Here is a 26,155-nt window from a genome sequence, read left to right as displayed (position 1 = left end):
TGGCTAGTTTCATGAGGTTCGCCTGAGCCCAGGGTGGGGCCTGTGAGAGAAACCAACGTCTGCTGCAGCCAGGACAAAAGCAGCCCTGTTTAGTTAGCATCCTGAAGCCAGAGAGGCTTTCACGCGCTGTAAACCACAGGGTGTACCCCAGTGCCTGGAGGACCTCCAGGAGGAGCAGACAGGTGGCAGCAACTGCAGTCTTGTGGTGGGGGGAGCAGGTTTGGGGAGACATAGGCCAGGGTGTGGACCAAGAGGGAGGGCAGGGCACCATGTGTGTTGGCCAGGGCAGCACGGGCTCTGCCGGGGCCCAGGAGGCCTGCGACCACTGGTGAGGGCTCATGCATTCCATCCTGCTGCAGATGTTTATTGAGCACGCATGATGTGCCAGTCTGTGTGCCAGTTTAACAGCTGTATTCTGTTTGTGTGGAATGCATGTCCCCAGGTAGAGGTGATGGTACGGACTTCACAGGCTTGCTGGGGGAAAGGCGTTCTCATGTTTCCTTTCCCAGATCAGTGAGCCTGTCAGGTCCCAGCTGAGGAAGGAGCTGACACAGGGACATCCAAAACTCCTTTATTACCCTGAGTATAACAAATAGAACATGGTCACAGTATTAAAAAAACAGGAGGAATTAGGTGCAGGCTACCACAGAGTAGGCACCGGGGACACGTTCCTTTGAGTCTGCAGCTAGTTACTTGGAGAAAGCCGATTATGATTGTAAAAATTTTATTCTCTTTAATAATAATTCCACTAAAATTATACAAAGTACATTCAATACTTAAGAGTGGCGAGGATGGGGAGAGGAGGACAGGAAGCCAGTTTGGCCTGGAAGCATCATCAGTCAAGTCCAACAAAGGAAGCCCAGCTGGGCTGGAGGAAGTTGGGGGTGGGGGTCCGGCTGTAAAAAATAAAAATGTGGATCATTTTAAAAAAAAAAAATAGGGCCACCCACAAGGAAGCAGGGTGAGCGTGCATGTTCCTGGGGAGGGCAGGAGGCCCAGCCGGCATGCTGCTGCTGGGTGAGGGCTGGCACTCAGGCGGGCTCCGAGTTGGTGGGGGGCAGGTTTTTATGCTTGAAATACTGAACAACTTGTTGGGGCAGTTCTGCCAGCACAGCTTTGGCCAAGGTCTCTTTTGCTGCCTGCAGGGTAGGGTGGAGAGTGAGAAGAGAGAAAGGATTACTGGGTGAAGTGGGGAGGCGCACCACACCCAGGCAGCTGATACAGAAAGTGTCCCTGGAGGACAAGCTGGACCAGAAGACCAGAGCTGTCTAAAACTAGCGTCCCTCATCCAACTCAAACCTGAAATCCCACCCTCAGCAGCGCTTTCCTTTGCCTTGACACTAAGTGTGACTCTTACCTGAGCACTCCACGTGCCCAGGAGTAACATTTCAGGATGGATTTGTCTGTAGGAGGCTTTTGGGGGAAAGAGACGGTGGAGGCGGGCTGCACAGCCTACTCATCTTGCAAACATTTCCTGATCTCCTTGGTCAGGATCAAGGGGCTGCAACTGCTCATCACCCAGACACAGGCCAGGCACACCAGGAGCTCGGTCAGTGTCCGTGCAGTGCCTGGGTGGGCAGTGCTCAGCACTTGTCCTCAGGAAGCTCACACTCCAGAGGAAGGAGCTGAACCAGCTCAGGCAAACCCACAGGGTACTGGGCGCAGAGGCGAGTACCACTGCTTCCAGGCTGGAGTGGCCAATTCTTCCTGGGACTAGCTCCCAGGACCTGAGCCACAGCACCCCGAAGTCCTTATGGTTGAGGCAGCAGAGGCCAGGAGGAGAGGAACACAGTGTGCCTCTCGTCGAATGAGAGGTAGGCTCCAGGCTGGCAGTACAGGGTGGCATCTGAGAGCTGCCTCTGGGGCTGCTTGTGGGCCCTGCTGCAAGGGCAGTGCCCAAGAAGTTAATGCCAGCCTCCCTGTAAGCAGACCTGGGTCCCCTGCAGAAGGACCAGAGCCAACTCCAGGAGCATAGGAGGCCTCCAGTTCCCCCTTAGAGAAGCCCTCAGGGAGAGGAGGCCATTGTAAGGTGGGCCTTGTTTTCCACCTGAAGTGAGGAGGCTGGTGAGCTATGAATCCCAGGAAAGCCCCTCGCACCTCAGGGCCTCTGCTCTCATCTTTCTCCTGGGATGCTCTGCCCCACGTGCATAATTCTGACTTGGTTCAGGGTTAGAAGGCAGGTCCTCCCAGAACCCCTATCTTGAAGTCCCAGTCTGGACTGGGCACTGCTCCCCTGAGTTGCTGAAGCAAGTGCTCAGCGACTGTCACGTAGCCTCATCTGGGGACAGGGCCTGGCATGGCCCCGGGCGTGTAGTAAGCCCTCAGGAAGTATGTAGTCAACAGAGCTGAGGGTAGAAGAGCCTAGGACCAGGCAGGCAATCCCAGCGCCTTCAGCCTGGATTATTAACTGTGCTGGTTGGGGTCCTGTAACTGCCCCCTCCCCAGTCCGTGCCCACACTCACGTTGCGGAATTCTCGAAAGGGCACGAACTGCACAATATCGCGGGCTGCCTCCTCTCCCGTGTGGGAGCGCAGCATGCGGCTGTCCCCGTCCAGGAACTCCATGGCCGCAAAGTCGGCGTTGCCCACGCCCACGATGATGATGGACATGGGCAGCTTGGAAGCCTGCACCACGGCATGCCGCGTCTCCTCCATGTCACTGATGACACCGTCCGTGATGATGAGGAGGATGAAATATTGCTGTGGGAGGGGGTCAGCAGGCACTCAGCACAGCCCAGGGCCCCTGGCTGCCCTTCCCCTCCCTCCTTTCTCACCCGCCCCAACCCCTCTGACCCCTGGGAGGAAGGCGGCGCTTCTCCCAGAGCTGCTGCCAGATCGCAGGCACCTCCCTTCACGCTCGGGCCCTTCAGGCCTATCACAGCCGGAAGCACAGACTGCTTGCTCTCTTCCTCTGCCTTTCCCAGCTCAGGAGAGTCTGAGAGCTCCAGACTCCAGGCCTGGCTCTGAAAGTGGCTACACTGTGGGACTCTGGGCCACTGTCTCAACTGGCTGTGCCTCAGTTTCTTCATCTGCAGAATGGGAGTTCCCACACCTCTCAAAGAGACCACGCCAGCCATGTGGTAGCAGCTTGGTAATTGACAGCTGTACCCCCGGCAGAGCGAGGTCCACGGCTGCTGGGGAAGATGCCTTCTGGCTTGTGGACTCTGAGACAAGCCTACTCTTCTCTGCTCTATCTGCACATGAACACCTGTGACCCTGGTCATCCCCCATCAGCACAGCGGACCTTGTAGGAGCTAAGCAGGTCATCTAGGTCAGTGCTTCTGGGAGTGTGGGGTCTACTGGCAACAAGCAGACTCTGGGCACATCCCAGACACAGCAGCAGTCACAGTGGGAGGGTACTGGCTTTGCAGTGGTCTTTGAATTCTACAAACTGCACCCAGGAGGAAGTCTGTCTGGTGCCAGTGTATCACACTTGCTAACCCTCCCTGTTAGAAGGCAGGAACCTAAGCGCTCCAGAGACAGCAGTCTTACTACTAGACCTTACTACCACTGTGCTGCCTGATGTATTTATTTCTATTGTTACTCTCTATCCTAACTCTATAACTAACTTTTCCCACACAGTGGGTTATTGTTTCTTTATAAAATTAAGTGAAAAAAATACTGAATAATAATAGTGTAAGTGACAGGTGGCCATAGCACAGACTGTGGAGATGGGGGTGAGTAAATGAAGTTCAGGAAAGCTCACTGGATGATCTCTGGGCAGAAGCCCCAGGACTCCCAGCTGCCTGAGATCTCCTCTTCAGCTTGGCTCTGTGCCTAGCACCCCCTGGCCCCTTTTGGGGACTCAGTTTTCCCCATCCATAAAATGAACAGAAAAGCCCTTGTGGTCTTAACAGTCTCTGTTAAGGGCTTTTGCCTTTTCGTCTGACCCTTCTGATTCTTAGGAGAGTCACTGTGGAACCAGAGTAGTCAAGGTCATAGAGGTAAAAAGGACAGAACTAAGCCAGCTCCCAAGTCAGCATCTGGCCACCTTCTCACTCAGCAAAGCCGTCCACTGACTGGAAAACATATGGAGACCACAGGTTCAGCCATCAAGGATTCCTTACTCTCCTGCCTGTCTCCCAGGCACAGCTGTGGAAGGCAGGAATGAACCGCATGGAGGTATGGACCCCACCATCCTAAGCCCCAACCCCCAACAGTAATCCAACTTCTGCACTGTGCCTTTAAGAGACTGATCACTTGGCTGGGGATGGATACCTGTTGCTATGGAGATGGCAGCCTGAATCCTTGCAGTGGAGGTTGCTGCTGCCAGTCCCCATTCCTCTGGTTGGGGGTCACCTCATAAGCCCTTCCAGACGCTTGTCCCCTCACAGCCCACCATCGTCCCAGCCAGCCAGCACCCCCTTCTCTTTGTGGCCCTCTAACCCACTGCTATCCTACCACAAATGGTCCAGGACAGTATTTCTGGAGTACCTAAGTTGGCAGGAGAAGTCTGGCAATGAGGACAGAAAAGAAGCTTGGCCTTGGGTGACAGGCTTCTCCACTCAGTGGGTGGGGCTGGTTTCCAAGCCCTGTCCAGCTCAGACCACAGTCTCCCACCCTCCTCCTGACACGGCCCTCTTGACTCCTCCCTTTCAGCCAGCCACGTGTCTACATTTGGAGACCTGGAGCATGCAGGCCAGGGTTCCTGCAGAACTGTAGGCACCAACTAAAAGGGTGAGTCATGGTGGCAGTGACCACACACTCCCTGTCACCCTCACACTGGGATTCTCCTTTTGGAGACGGGGAGACAGGCTGAGGGGGTCAATGACTTGCTCAAGGACTCAGCCAGGAAGGGCATAGTCAAGGTTCAAGCCCAAGCCTGGGGCTCTTGCCACAGTGGTATCGGTGGCCAGTAGCTGTCTCTCCAATAGTGGGGACTGGCAGGGCAAAGGTTTCTGCACCCTCTCCCCCAGCACCCCAGTGTCAGGAAGCCTGAATGTCCAGGACAGCCGCCTAGGGCAGGGCCCAGAGGCATGGCACGGGACTCTCAACCCTCACTCCTGTGCACCAGCCAGACACACCCACAGTGCCCACACCGATGTGCCCGGCCTCAGCATCTGTGCAGCTGGGCCTTCCAGGGAACAGCCTGGGCCAGCCTTGGCACTAGAAGTGCCGCTGACAAGTCCTGGGCTTCATGCCCGTCCCAAGCAAAAATGAGGTTGTCCAGGAGCCTGAAGGTCTACTCCAACTCCAGGGGTCCATGATCCCATCCCCAAGACATCAAAGGAGAGATGGGGAGGGTGCTGTGGAAGGGGAGAAAGAAAGGAGGAGTCGGGCAGGAGGACGTGGGCAGGGCCTCTGCTGTCCCCACAGACAGTCCTGGTCTACCCTACCCCAAGCTTTCCCACCTCCGTGCCTTTCCTGGTTTACCTCCTGCCTGGGAACTCTCCCCAGCCACAGCTCAGAGACTCCCTGGGGGCCTGAGCTCTGCTTCAGCTGCCAGCGAAAACCCGCTGGGGAGGGCTCCTCTGGACACCTCTCCCCGCCTCCACACCCCCACCCCCCGCACCCTAAGAGCTCTTCAGGGCAGCCCCTCCCCCCAGGCCTTCTGTATCTCATGGGCCTGGCACCCTGTGTGTGCTCCATAAACATGACCAGCTGCCACGGGGTCAAACCCAGATCCCAAATCCCCAACACATTACAAAGATGGAGTGTATCTTGCCCTTACCCAAGAGGTTTTTCAGGTTTCTCAGGCTGTAAGTAGTCACTTCCCCTAAGACATTTAACGTGTGACTTGATTTATATGAAACTGACTTGACCACAGAATTCCAGGCAGAGTCCGGGAAAGTTGCACTCGTTCCTTCCTAGCTTACTTCTGAGAAGTTGGCAGCTGAGGGCCGTGGGGAGTGGAGGGAGATTCCCAGGGTGCTGACTGCTTCCAGCTCGCCCTCCACCCCTGCCCCACCCACCATTAGGACACTGGTTGCCTAGGCAGCCAACCAGCAATGGACCACGGATGGGAAGGCCCAGGGCAGAGGGGAGGATGAGGAGCTCTCCACAGTAAGAGGCCCGTGGTCCCACCCAAACTTAGTATCTTTCAGTGACTGTCACTGCCCTCAAGAGAAAGTCCAGGTTCCTCACTAGCTTAGAAGGCGTCTCTGGGACCTGGCCTACCTTTCAACCTTACCCCCACACACCCCTTCCTTCAGTTACGCCACACACCACACCTCCAAGCCTTTGCCCTATTCTGTTCCCTCTCCCTGGGACACTCCACACACACACACCCACCCTTTGTGAGACCAACTCTTAAGCAGCCTTCAAGTCTCAGCTTGGACATCACTCCTCGAGGAAGCCAGCTCTGAGCCCTCTGTCTGGGGTAGGTGCCACCTTTATAATCCTGTGCTTCTGCCATCACAGGTTTAATCGGTTGGCATTACAGCTGCTGTCTCCTGGCCCAGCTCCCCACTAGACCACCAGCCCTGGAAGGGCAGAGGCCACGGCCTGGGAACACGGTCTCCCCAGTGCTGCACAGAAACACACTGTAGAACTGAGCTGTGTGAATGAATGGGAGAGCGCGGGCCTGCCTGGAGAGATGCTTCCACCACCTGCTCTTGATTTCCTGTGTGTGGGTGTGCGTGCATGTTCGTGTGCCGGGGACAGGGAGGATGAGGCCACACCAAGTGTTTCCCAAACAGCGGCTGTTCAAAAGCATCAGGTAATGCACAGATCACTTCCTTTTGCTTTAGGCCTAAATGAGCTCAGCATCACCAATTGCCGGCCCAAGAGGCGTCCTCAGAAGATTCACCAACCCACGTTGATTAGGGGCTGTCAAGTTCCAGGCTCTGTGCTGAGCAGTTTGGATGCCGATCTGCTTGAATCCTTGCAGTGTTTCCCTTAGGCAGGCAGCGTTCCATCATTCCCATTGTACAGGTGAGAAAAACCAAAGTTTGGAGAGCTTAAGCAACCTGCTCTGGGTCCCACTGTCAGGAAGTGGGGGAGCTGGGATGTAAGCCAGGTCAGTGGGCCCCCAGAGCTTGAGGCTGAACCATCAGGCAGCCCCACCTTTGGTGCAGTAATATGGACGGACTGAAGGCAGCAGAGTGGGAGGGGCCTCTTGCAGCCCAGAGATGCTGGCCCGAGGTCACACCTAGGGTGGGTGACAGTGCTTCCCCAGGGTGAGGGAGCCAGGGTTGGAAGGACCTGGTCATGACGAAAGGGGCTGGGGTATTGTGAGGATTAGGACTGGTCAGGATTAAGACTGGCTCAGAGCAAGGGCCAAGCTCTTCCCTGTGAGGGCCCTCAGCAGTTGTTCCCCAGAACACAAAGATACCTTCCTGGCAATCCCCAGGGCCCAAGCCTCTCCAGACTGGGGGTCTAGCGGGTACTGGCCCACTTCTCCTCAGGACCTCAACTCCTGCCCCTGCTCGGCAGTTGAAAGAGCCCAAGAAGAACCCTGGGCTCCATTCCTGCTCCACCCCATCTTTTACGCTTAAACAAGAATGCAGGCCATTCTTCCATCCCTCTGAAAGTGAGTCCAGGCAGATAAAAGACTAGGCGGGACAGTAGCCTCGGCAGCAGCAGGCAGCCAAACAGTGTGTGAGGTGAGGGGCTGCCTTCCCTCTGCCCTCTCCAGTTCTAACCCAGGAACATTAAAAAAGCAACTCGCAGGTCCTCCCCAGTTACCTCCCATTCCAGTGGGCTTACTTGTCCCGTTTCATAAAGGAAACAGGCTCAGAGCCGTCAGCTGCTACCACCAAGGCCAGGACTAGAGCAGGTCATGGTCCCTGGAGCAGAAACAACCGGGACCACCTGCCTTCGAACCAACCTCGTGCAGTGACCTCCTTCCTGTTCGTCACCGGCATCTGCTGTCCCCTCTGCCAACTTTCCTCGTTCTCAAGTCTCACTGGTTGCCAGCTGGTGTGTTATCACATTTTAATCCTAGCACCACCACCTCAAGGTAGGTCCTATTACTATTCCCATGGTACACACGAGGCTCAGAGAGGGTAAGTGATTTACCCAGGTCACAGTGATGAACAGGCAGGGGCAGGATGCACATCCTGGCAGGCTAACCCCAGGACCCCCTTTCCCGCAGACCCTCTGCTGCCTCCCCTGTGCAGACCATGGGGCGCTGTCCTGCCTCCCCAGGCTGACCGGTGTCGTCTTCTCTCATAACCTCCCCTCCGTCTTCGGGAGATCAACCTCTACCTCCTGAGCAGGTGCCTCCCTCCTCCAGGCAGTCCGAACGGGACCCGCTCCCTTTGCCTTTGAGAGAGGCCTCCCCCAGCTCCTCGTGCAGTGCACAGCACACGACTGGAGCCAACTTAAATCCATCCATTCCCGGAAAACGAGCGTCCACTGCAGCACAGGAGTAGATGAGACACGACACACACACTGTGCAGCCCCACGGGGCTGAGGGTCCAGTGCGGGAGACACAATAGACAGAAACGCAGAGGATGAGGAGGAGATGCTGCTGCCACCATCAGAGTCAAGACAGGAAGAAACAGAAGGCAGGAGAGGCTCGAGCGAGTGTTCAGGGAAGGCCGCAGGGAAGTAGCAGTTGAGGGGACGCTGAGGGATGGGACGGAGCCAGCGTCAGGAAGAACCTCCAGGCAGAGGAGACAGCAGAACAAAGGATCTGCTGGGAGACAAGCTGGTGTCTCTGAGGGGCAGGAACAAGGTGGAGGTGGGATGGTCACCGCAAGTGAAGAGAGGGGCATGGGCCCGTGGGGTCCAGGGAGAGGTGACAGCGGCCACGGCCGCGGGGCAGCCAGCGAATGGAGGCAGAGTGTAAAGGGCAGTCAGGAGAGACTTCAGCACTTGTGCAGCAAACCCTTTCCTTCCAGAGGAGAAGGAAGCCTCCTTCCACCGAGGGCTGGGACTGTGGCAGGGGCTCAGGGACCTGGTCGGATGGGAATTGGACCCATGCCTCAATCACAGTCCAGGTTCCACCACCCCAATGTGGGTGCCAGTTCCCAATCTTGGCTCAGCCTACTTGTGGCAGAAGACCTGCAACTCACATCACAAGCCCTGTGATGTGGACAGCAGGGGAGGACAGCAGGGGAGGTAGACTTGGTGACCCCCAACACTGGCACTGGGCCTGGAGCTGGGAAGGAGAGCGGCTGGGATGCACAATGCCCAGGACAGCTGTTTGCCATATATTCCAGATGCCACATGGCAGCCCTGTCACTGACCGCCAGACCTGGGCCAGACAGTTCCAAAGCCCTCAGTGTGAGGTGGGAGCTGCAGGGACCCCAGGCCCAGGTTTCCCTCTGCGCATGAAGGCACTTCCCAATAATCACAACCCTATTTTCTGCTAAGCACAAACAACGGAATGGCTCTCTGTCCTGGAGTCTGCGCTCGAGGAAGCCAGAACCAAGGCAAGCTTGCCCCAAGCCCCTTCCATCCCTGCAGGTTAACTAAGAGTAACACCGGGCTCACCTAGGATTTTAGGACAGAGAGGCAGAACACCCAGCCGGTGCCTCCCCACCCTGCACGTCCACACCAGTGGTCACCTACTCACCGTGGCTGTCTGCTGCTGCGTGGCTTGGGCTGCAAACCGGGCCACATGGTTGACGATAGGAGAGAAATTGGTGGGACCGTAGAAGCGGATGTGGGGCAGGCAAGCCGAATATGCCTGGGCGATGCCGTCCACACCTGCCTCAGGGAGAAGAGAAGACTCTGGATCAGCCTGGTCCTCCCTGACCCTGCACCCACTCTCTGCTGCCCCCCACCCAAACACCCCTGCCATGCCCAGTCTGGGCCCTGGGGTACTGGAAGCTCCCAGAGAGCAGGGCCAGGGTGGAATAAAGAGCCCTGAACATGGAGGCTGACCTGAGTTCCAGTCCTGCCTTTACCACTTCTTAGTCATGGGGCCTGGAGGAAGGTACTTAAATCTTTCTGATCCTGTCAAAGGGGCTGGTAATCTCCACTCTTGGGAAGCTGGCAGGAGGGGGGTCTAGCAGGCTCCTCTTGGAGAAGGAGTGGGCAGAGCCTGTAGTGACACTGTGGGGGTCCATTTTACATGCTATGGCTTCTCAGCGTTGGTGAGGGGACTAAGGTTTGCACAGCCCTGCAGACAGAAGGTGCTCTGTAAATAGCTGCCGTTACAAGCCTAAGAACACCGCCTGCCCTGCCATCCTGTCCAGAAGGCCTCTGACCAGAGATGAGGTAAATGGACAGAATGTCTCCACTCCAAACCAGACAGACCCCAGCTGGAGGACAGGACCACACTTCCAGGCGACAAAGGCCCATGGCTTCTGAGTCACAGCGTCGTCCCTAAGGTGGTGACCTGATGCAGTCCCCTCCCAAATACAAACCTGACCTAGCTTCAGATATCCCCAGGGAAGGCAGATGCTACATCTGAAGCCAGTTGAAGCTAGAAGCTCTCATGGGGTCAGGGACCACCCTCTTCCCTACCCCTTCTCATTCACTGTTTCCTTTTTAAACATCAAACATATTTATTTAATGCCTACAATAGGCAAGGTCGTCTTGTGTGTGCTATGGTTTAGTCGCTAAGTCATGTCCGACTCTTGCGACCCCATGAACTGTAACCTGCCAGGCTCTTCTGCCCATGGGATTCTCCAGGCAAGAATACTGGAGTGGGTTGCCATCTCCTCCTTTCACTGACTCTGGGAGGCTCAGAACCTCTGAGGCCTGGGGCGGGGAGAGCACAGACACCACGCTCGCTGCCTGCCCTTCCCTCTTGCCCAGCACCCCTGCCCAGGTGGGGCAGGACATGGCTGGGCTCTCCCCGTGAGGGCAGGAGGGCTTTAGAGGCAGGTGTGTACTTTGCTGCCCTCTCCTCCTCATCTACACAGGGATTCCTGTCAACACTTCCCTTTATTCTCACCTGACTCCCCAGTGAGGTGAGCTCCCTCCCCTGGGGCAGGTGAAGTGGCACAGGCTGAGTGGGGCGCAGTGACCTCTCCAACTCACACAGCCAGGAACAGGCACAGCTGGCCTTGAATGCCAGGCCACCTGACTCCAAATTCCAGCTTCTCCCCATCTGCCATCCTGAGCAAGTGTGATGGGGAGAGGAGCGAAAACCAGAAAGCTGAACTCCGCCCCTCTCTCCACCCAGGGAGACCAGGGCTGATGCAGGGGGCTTGACACTCACCCGAGCAGAAGGGGTTGGTGGGGTTGAAGTTGATGGCAAACTCATGGGAGACCTGAAATGCAGAGAAAAGGGTGAGTCAGAGCCTCCTGGCCTATACCTGGACCCAGGCAGGCCCACCCGCTGCCAAGCAAGACTCCCTCTGAGGGAGACTGGCTCTTTGCTGCCTGACCCCAGGTCAAGGCTGTGACACCCCCTGCATCTGCTTTCACCCCTACTGCTGGCTCTGAGTGACCACGAGGCCCAACCACCTCCACTTCATAAACAGAAGAAACTGACACCCTTCTCTCAGTCATGTCCGACTCTTTGCAACCCTGTGGACTACATCCCACCAGGCTCCTCTGTCCGTGGAATTTTCCAGGCAAGAATACTGGAGCAGGTTGCCATTTCCTACTCCAGGGGATATTCCCGACCCAGGGACTGAACCCATGTCTCTTGCATCTCCTGCACTGGCAAGCAGATTCTTTACCACTGCGCCACCTGGGAAACCCCCAGATCCTTCTACACCACCCCGATCTCTTCTGGGGGGCCAGGGCTGTCTCTGCCTCCTCGCCCAACTCAAGAAGCCCTGAATAGGCAGAGATGTGTCTGAGGGTGACGGGTTCAAGGAGCAGCTGGAGCACTCCTTCACCACCTGCTTTCACGGTAGAATTTCACATAACTAGAATTACCCTTCTTCAGGCCTCGAGGGCCTTCCCCCATCTCACTAATAAGCACGAGTGTTTGGAAGAAAGCCCACCTTATGCCAGTGAGCCAAGCTGGGGCTTAGCTGACAAACCCACGCAGAGCAGGACTGGGGGATCAGGAAACACAATGGGGCCAGAAGGGCAGGGAGTAGAGAGCTCTGTCCCGGTTCCTGCAGACCCAGCTCCAAGCCTGGGAGGGTCACCAAAGGTGACCCTGCACACTCCCAGAAGCCACAGGCCCACACAGGGACCCATAACCAGACCCCGTTCAGGGCTGTGGGTAAGACTGCGGTGGCTGCAGAACCCAGGACCACAGGAGGCCCAGAGCTCAGGTGGAGGTTAGGGTCTGCCTTCTCTCCCGGCCACTGTCTCCCAGTGAGATGCCACACAGCCCCTTCCCTGAGAACTGGGTGCTGCAGCCTATGTCCAGCACCTTGCCAGCGGTCCCCTCACTCGTTCTTCACAAGAATTCAGAGAAAGGTCTGGTATCACCCCCTGTGACAGATGTAAAACTGAGACAAAATGGACCAGATGATCCCACGGTCTCACATCTACCAAAGGGGAGCGTTGGGACCAGAACTGAAGTCGGGCTGTCACCTGCGCTCACATAAACTCACTAACCTGAGAAGATGCTCCTCTCCTGAGTATAAATAGGAAGGTGAAGAAATGCCTGGGGGAAGGGACCCCAGCCTTCAGCTACTGGAGGAATGTTCCAGTCCAGACACAACCCCAGACATGCTCTTGCTCCGAGACACTACAGTGGAGGTGCTGGAAGCCCCTGCCAAGTCCAACATCCCCACTTCACAAGTAAACTAACTGAGGCCCAGAGAGGGGAAGAAGCCGGGTGCCAAGACCACACAGCAGAAGAAACCTGAAGCCTAGGATCCTCAAGCCGGGTAAAAGGGTTGGTTGGACCTCTGACCTTGCAGAGCCCTCCTGGACCAAGATGGGAGGGGAATTCAACCCAGCACTGCCCTGTGTCTGCTGGCCTGAGCAGCAGACCCCGGCCCGTTCAGGGGAATGGGCTTTTCTGTTCTTTTCCCCCTCAGCCCTAAGTGCCTGGCATGGAGCCATTCCCCTGATGTCCCTCCTGGGCCCTTCCCCTGCCCAGGGGCCCTCTTCACCCTGTCCCCAGCCTGGGCTCCAGGTGTGGGGGCTGGAGGTCCTTGTTGCCATGGAAACTTCATGAGCCTCTACAGAGATTAAGAGGGGGGCTTGTACAGAAAGGGGCTGAGAGAGGAAAATGGTTGCCAGGGAAACAAGTCTCCCTTGGGCCGGCTTCCTGCAAAATCAGATTTTAGGAGATTTTAGAGACCAAGGGGGAAAAGCCCCCTTCTGACAGGAATGGATTAATATTCCATTTTCTCAGCCATCCACATTCTTCATTCCCTATTATTTTCCTTTATTTAGGGGAGAGTAGGGCCTTGTGGTCAAATGGGTGGGGCTGTGGGAGGTCACCCATCTACCCTGGATGCCTCTCAGGTCACCAGTTCCACCCAGCAGCTCCATTTCACAGGTGGAACAACTGAGGTTCAGAGAAGCCCAAGGAATGCCCAGGTCACATGACTGAGCCAGAGCTAGAGCAGAGCCAGGACCGGATCCAGGGGATAAGAGTTCATGCTACCTGTGGCAGCCCAGCCCCCTCCCACACTTGCTGCCCTGGTTTGCCTGAGAAATGCCAACAAACATAACAAGCTTCTTGGAGGCCACCTCAAGCCGATTAGGGGCCCCTGGGGACTGGCCAGCCACAGAGCTTTGTTCTGGGACTCTACTGCCTTCTGAATATCAACGGTTCCGTTGTCCCCACCTGGCTGGGCACAGCCCGTGGTCCCAAATTACTTCAGAGGCCATTCCCTCTGGTCCTGGCAGGGCAGTGGGTTGGGGCCACATAGGAGGTTGAAAGGACCTCAGTGATCATCCTCCCTGAGCCTCAGTTTTCCCCATCTGTAAGGTGGGAAGAGTCATAAACTGCTCTTTCCCACCCTGGACCTTTTTGCATAGGCCAATCCGTTGGCCCAATCCCTTTCTTCACCTGACTAACTCTGGCTCGTCCTGAAAGGTCAGTCCTTCCACCACTACCCAGGACAGGGGTCCTCTCCGTGCTCACCTGGACCAGATCCAGGCAGGGACTGAGGTCCTGAGGGTGGACGTCTGAGTCACATGCTTCTTCTGGCTCCTTCCAACCTCCCACTCAGAGAACCAACACCTCTGTCTGCTCAGCCCACCAGACCCCAAATTTACTGTCCACAGTCACATACTGCACACCGTGTGTGTGCCTGGAGCCCGACACAGCAAGAAGGAAACCAAGAGCCTTTCCCGAGCATTGAGCCTCCCTGAGACAATGAGCAAACCAGCACAGAGTGCCCACAAAGTGCTGGAGGACGATGCCAGGGCAGGCAGGAGGGGCCTGAGGAAGTCTTCCTAGAGGAAATGACCTGAGGCTAGCATGGGAAGTCAGTGAAAGGGGGCCAAAGGCCAGGGGAAGACCACGTGCAAAGGCCCTGAGGTGGGAACGACCAAAGGAAGTTTCACGTGGCAGGACACGGCAAGTTAGCTGAGAGGGAAGGTAAGGGCCTGGGAGGCAGACCTGGCCTGCTCCAGCAGCAAGGGGAGGAGGGGAGAGCATTGCCCTTTCCATGCCTCGCCCCAGCAGCCCTCCTGGCACCGCTGGGCACTCCGGCCTGGCCACGCCCACCCTCCCCAGAGTTGCCCTGTGACATTTCCAAGGAGGCTTTTTGCGCAAGAAAACATCTCATTCAGCCAGAGTTCTTTGAAAGCTGGCTGGTTTCCTAGCAACGAGCTCATGCCGGGCCTGGCCGCACCAGCCTGCCCTCCCCCCAGCGGCATCACTGTGTCTGCTCAGAGGCCCAGCTTTGGCCCCACAGTATCCTGTCCCCTGCCACACGATGGCCAGCATGCCACAGAGCCACTCCCTGAAGTTCTAGCTGAAAACTGGCCTCCCTGGAGGGGACGAGAGGGGAATACTCAGTGGAAACAGCACATGGTACAGGATGGCAGGTGAGAGAGGGCACTGGCTGAGACATAATGTAGATTTAGGAGCCCTCTGTGCTCACACCCCTAGGCTTCTCATCAGTAAGGTAGCACATTCTGAGAACAGATTTGAGAGTCCACCTGCCCAGCTGAAATTCAGGCTTCCTGTTATGAAGATGTCCTTGGACAAGTCACTGAGCCTCTGTTGTTTTTCACCAGAGATGGATAATGCCCCTTCTCTCCATCCCTCCATTCTGCCCAGCATCACCCCAGCCAGCTCCCACTCAGCAGCCAGAGAGGGCCTTCAGAGTGCCAACAGCACGTAGACCCACTCATAGCTCGCTGCATGCCTGGCTCCCCACCTCTTCAGACGCATCTCTCTCTATCCTGCCCATCTTCCATGGAGAGTTCACCACGCCCACCTTCTTTCAGTTCCTCCAACTCACCCTGCTCCCTCTATCTCCCAGACTTTGCACAGGCTCTTCTCTCTGCCCTGAACACACTACCTGCCACACCACCACTTCAAGTCACTCTGCAAATTCCTACTCTCCCTTCCCTTCTTAGTTTAGACCTTGCCTCCTCCAGGAAGCCTTCCCTGATACCCCCAGGCCAGGTTGGGGCCCTCCTCTAGGGACTGCTGCCCCATCTTAGCACTGATGACACTGCCTGTCTTTAGGGCTGCCAGACAGAGTATACAATGCCCAGTTCAATTTGAATTTCAGATATATAATGGATAATTCTTTAGTATAAGTATGTCCTAGGCAATATTTGTTGTTTTACTCTGCGACCCCATGGACTGTAACCCGCCAGGCTCCTCTGTCCATGGGGTTTCCTAGTCAAGAATACTGGAGTGGGTAGCCAATCTCTACTCCAAGGGATCTTCCTGACCCAGGGATTGAACCTGTATCTCCTGCATTAGCAGGTGGGTTCTTTAGTACTGAGCCACCAGGGAAGCCCTAAGCAGTATGAGGGACATACTTAACCTATTTATCTGATAGCATGTTCCCCTACATGACTGGGTGCCAGGGAGTTGATAGGATAACTTATTCCCTGTTCTAGCTCTACTACCTGTGTGAGGTTCAAGACGAGAAATGAGTGTGGGTTTGGGATAAACATGAGAAGTCAGGGAAGGTAGGCCGCAGCCCAGCCTTTCCAAGGCAGATTCCAGAGAGGCCATACACAGAAACCTCATCTCAGCCAAAAGGAAACAATCTGGTTCCACTTACCTTCCAGTCTGGGGGTAACTGTGCCCCAAAGCCCAGAGCTGGAAACATCTTATCACTAATCAGAGAAAAGAGAAAAAAAAACATTACTGTGAGACAACCAGGCAGGGGCCTCCTCTGTCCACACTCACCCTCCCCAGGGCTGGGCCCACACTACTGTACATGCTTCCACAGACAAAAAAAAAGAAGCTCACCACCTCTAGAAAAAGCTCTGTTTGAATGATCTCCAAACCCACTTCTGGGTATCTGGTGAATTAGAGGCGTCACCCCCATCTACACCTATGGCAGACATTGCTAATCAACCACAGCACTTCTAACCAATGGGCCTGAGTGCCTTGTTGAGATCCTTCTCAAACTGCGACCTTGGCGACCACTAAACCAGTCACGAAGCAATTGAAATGTACTGGCTGTCTCTTTGCCTCCCTTTTATGACTGGGAAAAATTCTAAAGTGAAAACACTGACTTGGCATTCAAGACCTTTCCTCATCTAGTCCAAGAGTCTAGTCTCTTCTACCACCGCTCCCTCATTCCCCACTCCCGGTCACTGGCTACTCGCTCTTCCCCAAACACATAGGGCGTCTTTAGATTTCAACTTCAGCCATGTTGCACCCCTTCTTGAAATACCTCTCCTCAGTCTCTTCCCTGTGGCAAACTCCTACTCATCCTCTAAGGCCCAATTCAAATGGCCCCGCCTCTCTGTGGGTTTCCCTGAGACCCCAGGATGCCTCCCTCTTTGGTGCGTCCGTAGCTCCTGCCTCACACATAAACTGGTCTCTGGGACCTGCAGTGATTTCCTGTCTTCTTCCTCGAGTGGGAACTCCCTGAGCACAGGGACCCTGTCTCATCTGTTCATTCAGCATGTATTTACTGAGGAAACCTGTGGCTGTCATGTGAAGAACAAACTGTCAGGGGCTAGGGCAGAAACAGGGAGACCAGTGAGGAGGCTGCTGACTCAATCACTCTGGGCAGGAGGTGATGGTGGCTCAAACGGGTTGGTGGCCATGGAGCAGGGAGAAGAGGTTGGATTCAAGTACATTATGAAAGGATTTCCTGAAGGAATGATGGGGGAGATGAGGGAAATAAAGGAAGCAAAGGGTTTTCAGTGAGTGGCACAGGTGTCCAGTTGCATCTGAATGCACATGAGACAGCCCAGCGAATACAAGGGTCTGGGCAGATGGATACAATGGTCTCTGGAGCAGCAATGGTAGGCTTCCCCACCCAAAGATGCAGGTGGGGACTTCCATCTCCCTTGCTCTGCTTGCTGTATCTCTCTTAATGTGGCCTGGGGTCACAGCCACCGCTTAGACCCTGAGGTCCCAGGAGTCAGAAGCTGGTCCTCAGGGTGCCTCTCTCAAGAAGGCCAAATGCAGACAGACTTCCCAAGCCTGCTCTTGTGCCTGCCAAATCTCAAGGACCCACTTCCCATGTATTGGCCTCCTGGTCATTCCACCCTCTCACCTGGACGTTCCGAGAAACACCATCTGTAAAAATGATACCACGACCCTCAAGTGACTTCTGGATACTCCAAGGCCCTCTCAACTTTGCATGTGGCCCATCCTGTCAGTGGTCACACCCTCTATACAGCTCTCCTTTACTGACTCTCCACTGTCCTCCCATCCAAAGATCTCTAGGAGGCATGGTCACGGGCTGAGGGCCTATGCAGGCACACTGCCCCTCTGAAGTTTCCCACAGGAGTGAGACTGTTAGGCCATTAGGGGGCAGGTGCAGGAATCGGAATGTCTGGGTTCCAGTTCCCTGATCTGTGTGATAAATTCTCTCCCCACACCCTAGGCCTGTTCTTCTCCAGCTCTAACAGTGGAGGTTGCAGCAAGAGCAAATGAGTTTCATTTTCTGTCTTGACCCGTTTTCTTACTGGCTACGTGGTGTACGGTGTGGAGAAGGATCTCAGGATGGAGCTAGGACCAGCTGGTAAGAGATCAGCAGTTGATTAGCAACGTCTGCCACAGGACATACATGTCCTGAGCTACCCATTCCTAGGTTTGATGATCTCTGGGTCCCTTCTAGCTTTGACAGCTGAGCTTCCTGGAATGGATGAAGCCCAAGCCGACCATCACAGCCCTTCATAAGCATACCTGTCATAGTCCTGAATGATCTGCCCAACCGCCCAGATGGCCGACAAATATTCGTTGGTGCCCATGGGGTTGATATAGTGCAAAGAGGAAGGGTCGAGGGGGTTTCCATTGGAGGCTGTGAAGTCTATCCCAACCTGCAGGAAAAGGCCAGAGACCCCAGCTCCCTATCTTGCCTCCAGGGAACAGAGAGACTGATGGAACATGGGAAGCCCCACTCATCACCCCACCCTGGCCCCCCTTCCATAAGATGGTCCCAAACCTGGAAACTGACCATGTTACTCCTCTGGCTCTAATGCCATCTGTGGCTCCCTATTGCCAGAGCCTAAAGTCTACTGCCTAGATGTGATATAAAACCAATGTACAGCCCCAAACCTTTTCCCTGTCACAGTTCCATTTCCAGGCCTTCATTCATGAGGTTCCCTCTACCCGAAGAGCCAGGCCATTTTTTCATTCTCCTCCAATTTTCAGGCCCAATTCAGACGCCACTGCCCCACTGAAGCCTTCCCAGACACCTCTCCCCCACACCAGGCCATCTCCCCATTGTCCCTCAGATCACCAAGGGGCACCAGGACCTGGGGCTGGCTGGTAGGGCAGTGCCTGCACATCTAGTCACACTGGGTGCTCACTGCAGGTAAGATGCATGGTTCCAGAGCCAGGTCCACGGTGGGGCACAGAGCACCAGGTAGGTGCCCCACATGGACTGAGACTGGCAGATGGGCAGGATACTGAGTTCCACCTGCTCTCTCAGCCCTGAGGGTTTCCAACCCAGCCTCTGGATGGGAGCAAGGAGGGGTTGGGCAAGGCCAGAGAGGGACCCAAGGCATGAGATGGCCACCCGAGGACTCAGTTGGGATCAGCCAGGGGCCACTGCAGGGGCACAGCCTGGAGCCTGGCACACAGGAGGTGCTCGGTATCGTCTGCAGAGTGAACACAGGCACACAGGAGGAATAGCAGGGCCTGGGCTCTCTGCAGGGTAGGGGGGCTATGACAGCTAGCAGGGTTATAGGTCAACAAGACCAACCCCCTGCCTCCTAAGAGTCCTGCAGATGACTTCCAGCCCCCATGGGGTCTAGAGGTGGTGATGGAGAGCAGAGAGGCTAGGTGGGAAGTGGCAGAGTATAGGACCCCAGCAGGTTCTCCCCTGGTCCTGAGGCTTCCCTTCGGGTGAGGAATGGGACAAGTCTGGGGCATACACTCTAGGCCACCGGCAGAGCAACCATTCATTCTCTCAGTGAGTATTTACTAAGCACGTGCTACATGCTGGGTACTGAGTGATACCTCGAGGGTGGAGAGGAAACAAAACAGCAGCCCCGCACTCAGGACACTCACAGTCACTAGTGGGGCAGGGACAGTGAAATATATTTGAGAATCCACTGCAGGGGGTGTGGGTTTGATCCCTGGTCGGGGAACTAAGATCCCACATGCCACGTGGTGTGGCCAAAAAGTAAGAAGAAAATTAAAAAAAAATACTTGAGAAAATTTCAGAGTGGCATGTGCCCTAAAGTTACTAAAACAGGAGACGGGACGGAGAGGAATAGGAGGCCTGGGCGGAGGTGACCTGTGTCACGGCCTGCAGGGCAGCAGACACAAGAAGGTTCTGGGGAAGAGTGTTCCAGGCAGGAGAAACAGCAAACACAAAGCCCCAAGATGGAGCAGAGCTGAGCTGGTGCGTGGGGGAGCAGTGAGGATCAGTGTGGACAGAGCTGAGTGAGCAAGGGGAAGGGTGCAGCAGATAAGGTAGGAAGGGAAAGGGGAAAGAACTGGCTTTTTTTCCCTCCTGAAGAAGTGTAGCCTAACCAGTGATGCTCAGGGCTGAGCATCCAGGCTCTGACCTGCAGCAAAACCCTGACTCAGACCCATCCACCCATACCCTCTCCTCTGGGCCAGACACAGCCCACGCCCTGGGAAAGTCCTTCCTGAAGTCTATCCCAAGTCGCTCCTGCTGAAGTCGTAGCTCAAGCCCTTCAGGAGGATCCTCACTGGGGAGGGGAGAGGTGGCGTGGGGTAGGGTGGTGGAAAACCTTACGGTGAACATGAGCTGGCAGCCTCCCAGGATGTAGTCCAGGAAGGAGTAGTCCCGGGTTATCTGGAAGGAAACAGAGAGGTCAGTGGGCCCCCACCCCACACCTGAGGGCTGGCCCTCACTTGGCCATGCTCTCCACAAACAACCTTTGGGGAGCTGTCGCTCTGGGCCCAGATGGTGGTCAAGGAGGCCGCAAAAAGCAGATGCACCTGATCTGATTACCGCAGAACCCAAATCCTGCTGTAACAATGGAGCAACGGTTCCCAGTTGGTGGAACATCTGTACACACACAGATGCACGATAAGTCCACACAGTGTCCCAGGGCCTAAAGTCAGTAACAACTACCAATTATATGACAGCTGCTGTTTAGTCACTAAGTCATGTCTGAGGCTTTGTGACCCCATGGACTGCAGCCCACCAAACTCCTCTGTCCATGGGATGTCCCTGGCAAGAATACTGGAGTGAGTTGCTGTGCCCTCCTCCAGGGAATCTTCCACACCCAGGGATTGAACCCTCGTCTCCTGCACTGGCAGGTGGATTCTTTACTGCTGAGCCACCTGCAAAGCCCAATTACATGATAAAGAAAGCCTCAATTTGTTGCCATTTGGTCCCTAAGTCTCTCTAGCTCTTACCCACCTCGACTTGGAACAGGGAGAGGCCAGGCCACTGGATCAAGACCTTCTGCTGTAAATTACTAAAGCTGTTAAAACATAGTTTGGATGGTCTTTATCTCCTTTTGGCAAAGGATACTGGCCTTCCAATACTGGTGACATTAGAAGGGTTCCTTGCAAAATAAATGTTTTTAAGTAAAAAAAAAACACCAAAATGGGAGGAGGTGGGGGGCTGAATACAAAAAATAATAAGGCGGGTGCCAGAAATCCAGAAGGGGGATGTGAGTGACACAAGTTTCAGAAACAAGGACCTGAAATCACGATGTTGCAACCCACCAGCTTCACTGCCACAGGGTTCTGCTGCGTTGTGACCGCACTGATGCTCACGTAAATCTTAGTCTCCAGGTGAGGAAACTGAGGCGTGGGGGCGGCCAGCTGGTAGAGCAAGTGACGGGGACCTTCAAGCCCGGTGTGTCGGGCTCCTGATGCCCTGGCCAGTGCTGCCTTCCTTAACATCCCACCCGATTCCAGCAGACATGTGGCCACCAGACATCCGGGGGCCCAGCCCCTGGCCTCAGCCTGTCCACAGTGGTGTGAACATCGTCACTGTGGGCCCCGGTGGCCCCAGTTACACCACAGGGCAGGAACCTGAGCCCTCACTAATGTCACTGCGAGGGGATAGGGTGTGCCGGCCCAGTGTTCTCTCCCCCTCTGATGCTGAACACGCAGGGGACAAGCCTGGGGAAAAGCAACTCCCTACAGTTACCCTGGGCCTCCCTGGTGGCTCACTGGTAAAGAATACCCCTGCCAGTGCAGGAGACGCTGGTTCCATCCCTGGGTCGGGAAAATCCCCTGGAGGAGGAAATGGCAACCCACTCCAGTATTCTTGCTGGGAGAATCCCATGGACAGAGGACTGCAGTTCATGAGGTGGTGAAGAGCTGGACACAACTGAGCAACTAAACAACAACAGTTACCCTCCAACCAGGAGACCCTGGAAGGTCATCTCATGCCCTCCTTGACTTTGGCACAGGAACAGGATATAAGACTTTATATGCTTAATCATGTTAACATTTCCATTCCACAGATGAGCAGACTGAGGCCTAGTGAGGTTAAGCTCAAAAGGTCTCAGAGCCAGGACAGGACTGGCAGAACCAGAATTTGAACCCAGGCCTTGCTGGCTCCACTACCCACCCACTCCAGTATTCTTGGGCTTCCCTTGTGGCTCATCTGATAAAGAATCCACCTGCAATGGGGGAGATCTGGGTTCGATTCCTGGGTTGGGAAGATCTCCTGGAGAAGGAAAAGGCTACCCACTCCAGTATTCTAGCCTAGAGAATTCCATGGACTGTATAGTTCCTGGGGTCGCAAACTGAGTTGGACACGACGGAGCAACTTTCCCTTCCCTTCACTTGCTGGCTCCACACCTAGTGCTCTCTCTCTTCTGCACTGACATCTCTCTGGTGACCCCAAACCTTGCCCCTGCACCACGCCCACCCAGGCTGGCTCACCTTGCAGGAACGCAGGATAATCACCCCTGAGTTTTTATAGTTCTTCTTCTTCTTTTGCTTCTTGGGGTTGATACACTCAAACTCTCGCTGTGCAACACAGGAGGAGAAAGAGCTCAGCCTGGGGCTTCTGCAGGGACTGACCTTCCCCTGGGCCCCAGAACCTATTCTACAGCGTTGACCAAGGGTTAGCACACCTCCTCCAGGAAGCCCTCCCAGAACTGGTTCCTGCCACCCTGGGCTCATGCCTCCCAGAGCTGGTCCTGCCACCCATGGGCTCCAGCTCATGCCTGGAGTCAAATGGATAGCTCCCGAGGGCTCACTATGCACTTCACCTGTATAATCTCATGTAATTCCCACTCTACTCTTTTGCCTCCACTTGACAGATGAGGAAACTGAGTCTCAGAGAGAGTGAATGTCTTGCTCAAGGTCATAAGACAGAGAGGTGGGATCTGAGCCCCTGTCTGCCCCTGATTCAAAAACTCCTGCCCCTTCCCCATCCCCTATGGAGGTCTTGGGGTCATGCCCTCGTGCACATCTTACCAGGACACCGTCACGAGCTTCACACATCTGTGACACCGAGGTCTGGAACTCACCGATGAAGTCGTGGCCCCCGTCATTGTCGTAGTCATAGCACATAACCTGCAGTGGGTCCAGCAAGGTCACCCCAGAGCTGCCTACAGCAGGCACTCACAGCTCCTCTCAGTTTCCTGAGCAAACCCCATGTCTTTTTTTGGAGTGGTGGTGCCTCCCTCTCCCTCTCTAGATCTGACTACCTGGCTTGGGGTGATGACTGTAGCGCCTGAACTGCCTCCTACAGGAAGCCTTCCATGATTGCTGGGAAGAGGAGAAAAGGTGTTCACTCCAGTAATGGAGATTCCTCCCTCTGGTGCAGGAAGCTGCACACCCCACACACCTGACACTGGGCTGCTACTCTATCTTGGGTTGTGGCCCACTTGGCCTCATGGGCCATGGCCTGGAGTCCTCCCTAGACTTGTACTTCTTTTCCTGAGATGGGCACAAAAGTCCCAGCTTGATATGCTAACTTAGCTGCCATTACACTCCTAGAAGGAGGGCAGGAATTACTGTACCCATTGTACTGATGGGTAAACCGAGGCTCTAAGTGGGAACCACTGGCCCAAAGTCTTACAGTGGCAGCAGGACAGCCAGGACCAGAACCCAGTTTCCTGGTGCCCCTCTGGGGGTCCCTACACGGCCTTGCTGCCTTGCCCCACCCTGTCTGCTCTCAGACCCGGCCCCAAGGACTGAGGGCTTTTAGAGACTAGCAATCACCATCTTCATCACAGCGACAACACTTGGTTGTTTCCAAGGTGATTCTGCATTCATTAGCTTAGCAAGCAGCACACAGCCCTCCGGGAAGAACAGGGCAGTCACTCTGTTCCCATTTTAAACAAGAGGTTCACAGAGATGAGGGCCCTGCCCAGATCAGTCAGAGAGTCAGGCAGACCTGGGACAAGGACTCAGGTCTCTTGCCCCTCCCCACCATGGGTTCTTTTTCCATCTTAATAAGAAAGAGCTTTGCTAAGGCATCCCCAGGAAGCCTCAGGTGACCGTGAGGCCAGAGCTGGCAAGGTGGACAGCAGGATTCCCACAGCCCCCCTCACTCACCTGGATGGGTTTCTCCATGTCCCCATCACACAGGGACACCAAGGGCACGGTGAATGGCTTCCACACGGGGTCCAGTGTGTACTTGATCACCTGCACGACAGTGAGGGGGTAGGGGTGAGCTGGGACCCAGGGGTGGCAGTGCTCTGGGATCGGGCCAACCCAATGGGACAGGGGGAGGGCAAGGTGGAGAGACCCACAGCCACACTTTTGGGGATGGACGTGAGCACCCCCGTGATGAGGAGGGAGCAAGTCTTTAGGGGCCATCAGGGGTTTCCCTGGGCACTGTAGAATGTGCCTGCCTGGTCCCATCCTGAGCTGTCAGGGTGGCCAGACTGCAGGCCCACTGGCTCAGAGACCCCTGGTGCCCCACACACCCACCTCAGTCCTGTGGACCAGCATCCACTTGCCGTCATCTCCTTGTTTATAAAACTCGAGAAATGGGTCCGACTTCCCGAAGAGATCCTGGAGGAAGCGGGAGGATGTGGGTGAGGGAGGCATAACTACCGGATTCAGATGGGGTGGGGGTGTGGCCCAGCTGTCTCCCCACCCCACCCCACCCCCAGCATCAGGAGCGGGAGCTGCTGGCCCCACCCCCTCAGTCTCTGCAGGGCTCAGCAGAGACCCTGGCGGTTGCAGCCTCCTGGAACCAAGCAGCATCCCCAGGAGAAACCGCCCCATCCTGGGGTGACCAGAGCTTGTGCTCAGAGAGCCGGAGGCCTGGAGCCTGTAGAAGTTACAATTCCAGCATCTCAGGTGGGGCAGGACGTCAGAGAGAGAATGTTCCAGGGCAGGGGGAGGTACCCAGCAGAATGGGATTTTAATTTATTTTAGTGGGGTTCTGAAAAAATAAAAGCAAAATTATCCTAGCAGAAGAGTTCTTTAAAACTCCATTTAAGAAAATGTGGACTCTATAACAAGTGACATTCAAGAGGTGGGAGACATAAAACAAAGGAGTAAATACCATACATTGGGACTTCCCTGGTGGTCCAATGGATAAGAATCCGCCTGCCAAGGCAGGGAACACAAATTTGATCCCTGATCGGGAAAGATTCCATGGAGCAACTTAAGGCTGCACACCGCAACTACTGAAGCCCACACACCTAGAGCCCGTGCTCCGCAACAAGATAAGCCCAGCACCACAGCTAGAGAGTAGCCCCCGCTCAGTGCAATTAGAGAAAGCCTGCCTGCAGCAACGAACACACACAACCACAAATAATAATAATATACACTAGGCAGCAATTAGTGATTAGGAGACAGGTAAAGGAGGAGGGGGACGGAAGGTTAGGGACCACTGCAGAGTCCTTTAGGGAAGGCTTAATTAGAAGGTGACATTATAAGCAAAGGCCTGATGAAAGTGAGGGAGGAGCCAGTCATGAAAAAATGCAGGGCGAAAAGCATCCCAGGCAGAAGGGACAGCAAGTGCAAAGGTCCTGAGGCAGGAGGGTGCCTGGTTTAATCCCAGACAGTGAAGAGACTGATTTGACTAAAACAGAATGAATACAAGGAATGTGAAAGGGGTGAGGTCAGGGAATCTGGGGGCTATGGATGCATTAGGTGGGGTCCTGTAGGTTATTGTAAAGACCCAAGCATTTACAGAGATGGGGAGCCCTAATGAGTAGGCTTCCAGTCATGCCTTGAATACCTCTAAGTGATAAGAAACTCACTACCTCAGTGGTGAAGCAGTCTTAGCTTGGAGTGGCCTGCAGGGCCATGTGCAACGGACTTGTCCCTGGAGGGGCAAGGAAGGCAGTGGCTGGAAGTCCCAGGCCATACAACCCCAGAGCTGGGGAGGGTTGCTGCCCCTTGATGGAGAACCCCCTCCCCTGCCTGCCTCACCTTCTTGTCCAGCTTCCTGCCCGCCAGGCTCAGTGTGATGACCCGGTTATCTGACAGCTCCTGAGCAGCGATCTGCAAGGCCAGAGGAAAGTTGGGGGTTGAGACCTGTCTCCAAGACTCCCTCCTCCGACCTCCTTTCAGGCAGGGTGGACATGGGATGCCCTAGCAGTCAATTCTCCGGGGTGGGGCGGGGAGAGGAAAAGTAGTACCATGTGACTTGGCATAAGCCTCTTGTCTTCCTAAAACCTCAGGTGCCATCTTCGGGGAAAGTGGGGCTAAATAACTTATCTGGATCTGAGAATCAGAAAGTGACCCCAACGTAGCTCAAGACAGGCATGAGATGGTGCAGGGAGACGAAGCGGGGATCAGACACAGGGATGGTCTAGAGCCCTGGGGAGAGGTTCTGGGTAGGGGAACAGCCTGCCAGGCCTCCTCATCCCCCCACTGCTCTCTCGGCTAGGACTCCCTCTCCTCCCACACCTCTAGGATAGCCCTACCTGCT

The 26,155-nt window shown here is 55.2% G+C and overlaps 1 protein-coding gene and 1 long non-coding RNA gene across 7 annotated transcripts in view; one reads left to right on the top strand and one right to left on the bottom strand.

Moving 5' to 3' along the window:
- Positions 1 to 707: 707 nt before the first annotated feature.
- The window catches only part of CPNE2 (copine 2), a 55,012-nt gene continuing 29,564 nt past the window's right edge, over positions 708 to 26,155 (bottom strand). Inside the window, exons 5-16 of the mRNA XM_061387286.1 lie at positions 25,654 to 25,725; positions 24,196 to 24,279; positions 23,818 to 23,907; positions 22,732 to 22,830; positions 22,192 to 22,278; positions 20,075 to 20,134; positions 18,049 to 18,182; positions 15,959 to 16,013; positions 11,059 to 11,110; positions 9,463 to 9,596; positions 2,463 to 2,699; positions 708 to 1,139 (exon numbers count right to left, since the gene is read on the bottom strand). Of these exons, the coding sequence (XP_061243270.1) occupies positions 1,032 to 1,139; positions 2,463 to 2,699; positions 9,463 to 9,596; positions 11,059 to 11,110; positions 15,959 to 16,013; positions 18,049 to 18,182; positions 20,075 to 20,134; positions 22,192 to 22,278; positions 22,732 to 22,830; positions 23,818 to 23,907; positions 24,196 to 24,279; positions 25,654 to 25,725 (1,212 nt within the window). The 3' untranslated portion in view covers positions 708 to 1,031. The remainder of the gene's footprint in view (positions 1,140 to 2,462; positions 2,700 to 9,462; positions 9,597 to 11,058; positions 11,111 to 15,958; positions 16,014 to 18,048; positions 18,183 to 20,074; positions 20,135 to 22,191; positions 22,279 to 22,731; positions 22,831 to 23,817; positions 23,908 to 24,195; positions 24,280 to 25,653; positions 25,726 to 26,155) is intronic.
- Positions 2,694 to 9,766, top strand: LOC133230214 (uncharacterized). Of its 6 annotated transcripts, none has more exons than XR_009730788.1 (4): positions 2,694 to 3,270; positions 3,905 to 4,676; positions 6,689 to 6,872; positions 7,665 to 9,766. It is a non-coding gene; the product is annotated as an uncharacterized LOC133230214 (long non-coding RNA). The 6 variants fall into 6 exon arrangements; XR_009730790.1 differs by having other exon boundaries at positions 2,694 to 4,121; positions 4,599 to 4,676; XR_009730789.1 differs by having other exon boundaries at positions 2,694 to 4,258; positions 4,599 to 4,676; positions 6,360 to 6,872.

The sequence above is a fragment of the Bos javanicus genome, chromosome 18 (assembly GCF_032452875.1).
Source record: "Bos javanicus breed banteng chromosome 18, ARS-OSU_banteng_1.0, whole genome shotgun sequence".
In the NCBI taxonomy this organism is placed as follows: domain Eukaryota; kingdom Metazoa; phylum Chordata; class Mammalia; order Artiodactyla; family Bovidae; genus Bos; species Bos javanicus.
The sequence above is the reverse complement of the archived record's forward strand: the minus strand, read 5'-3'. Positions and strand labels throughout refer to the sequence as shown.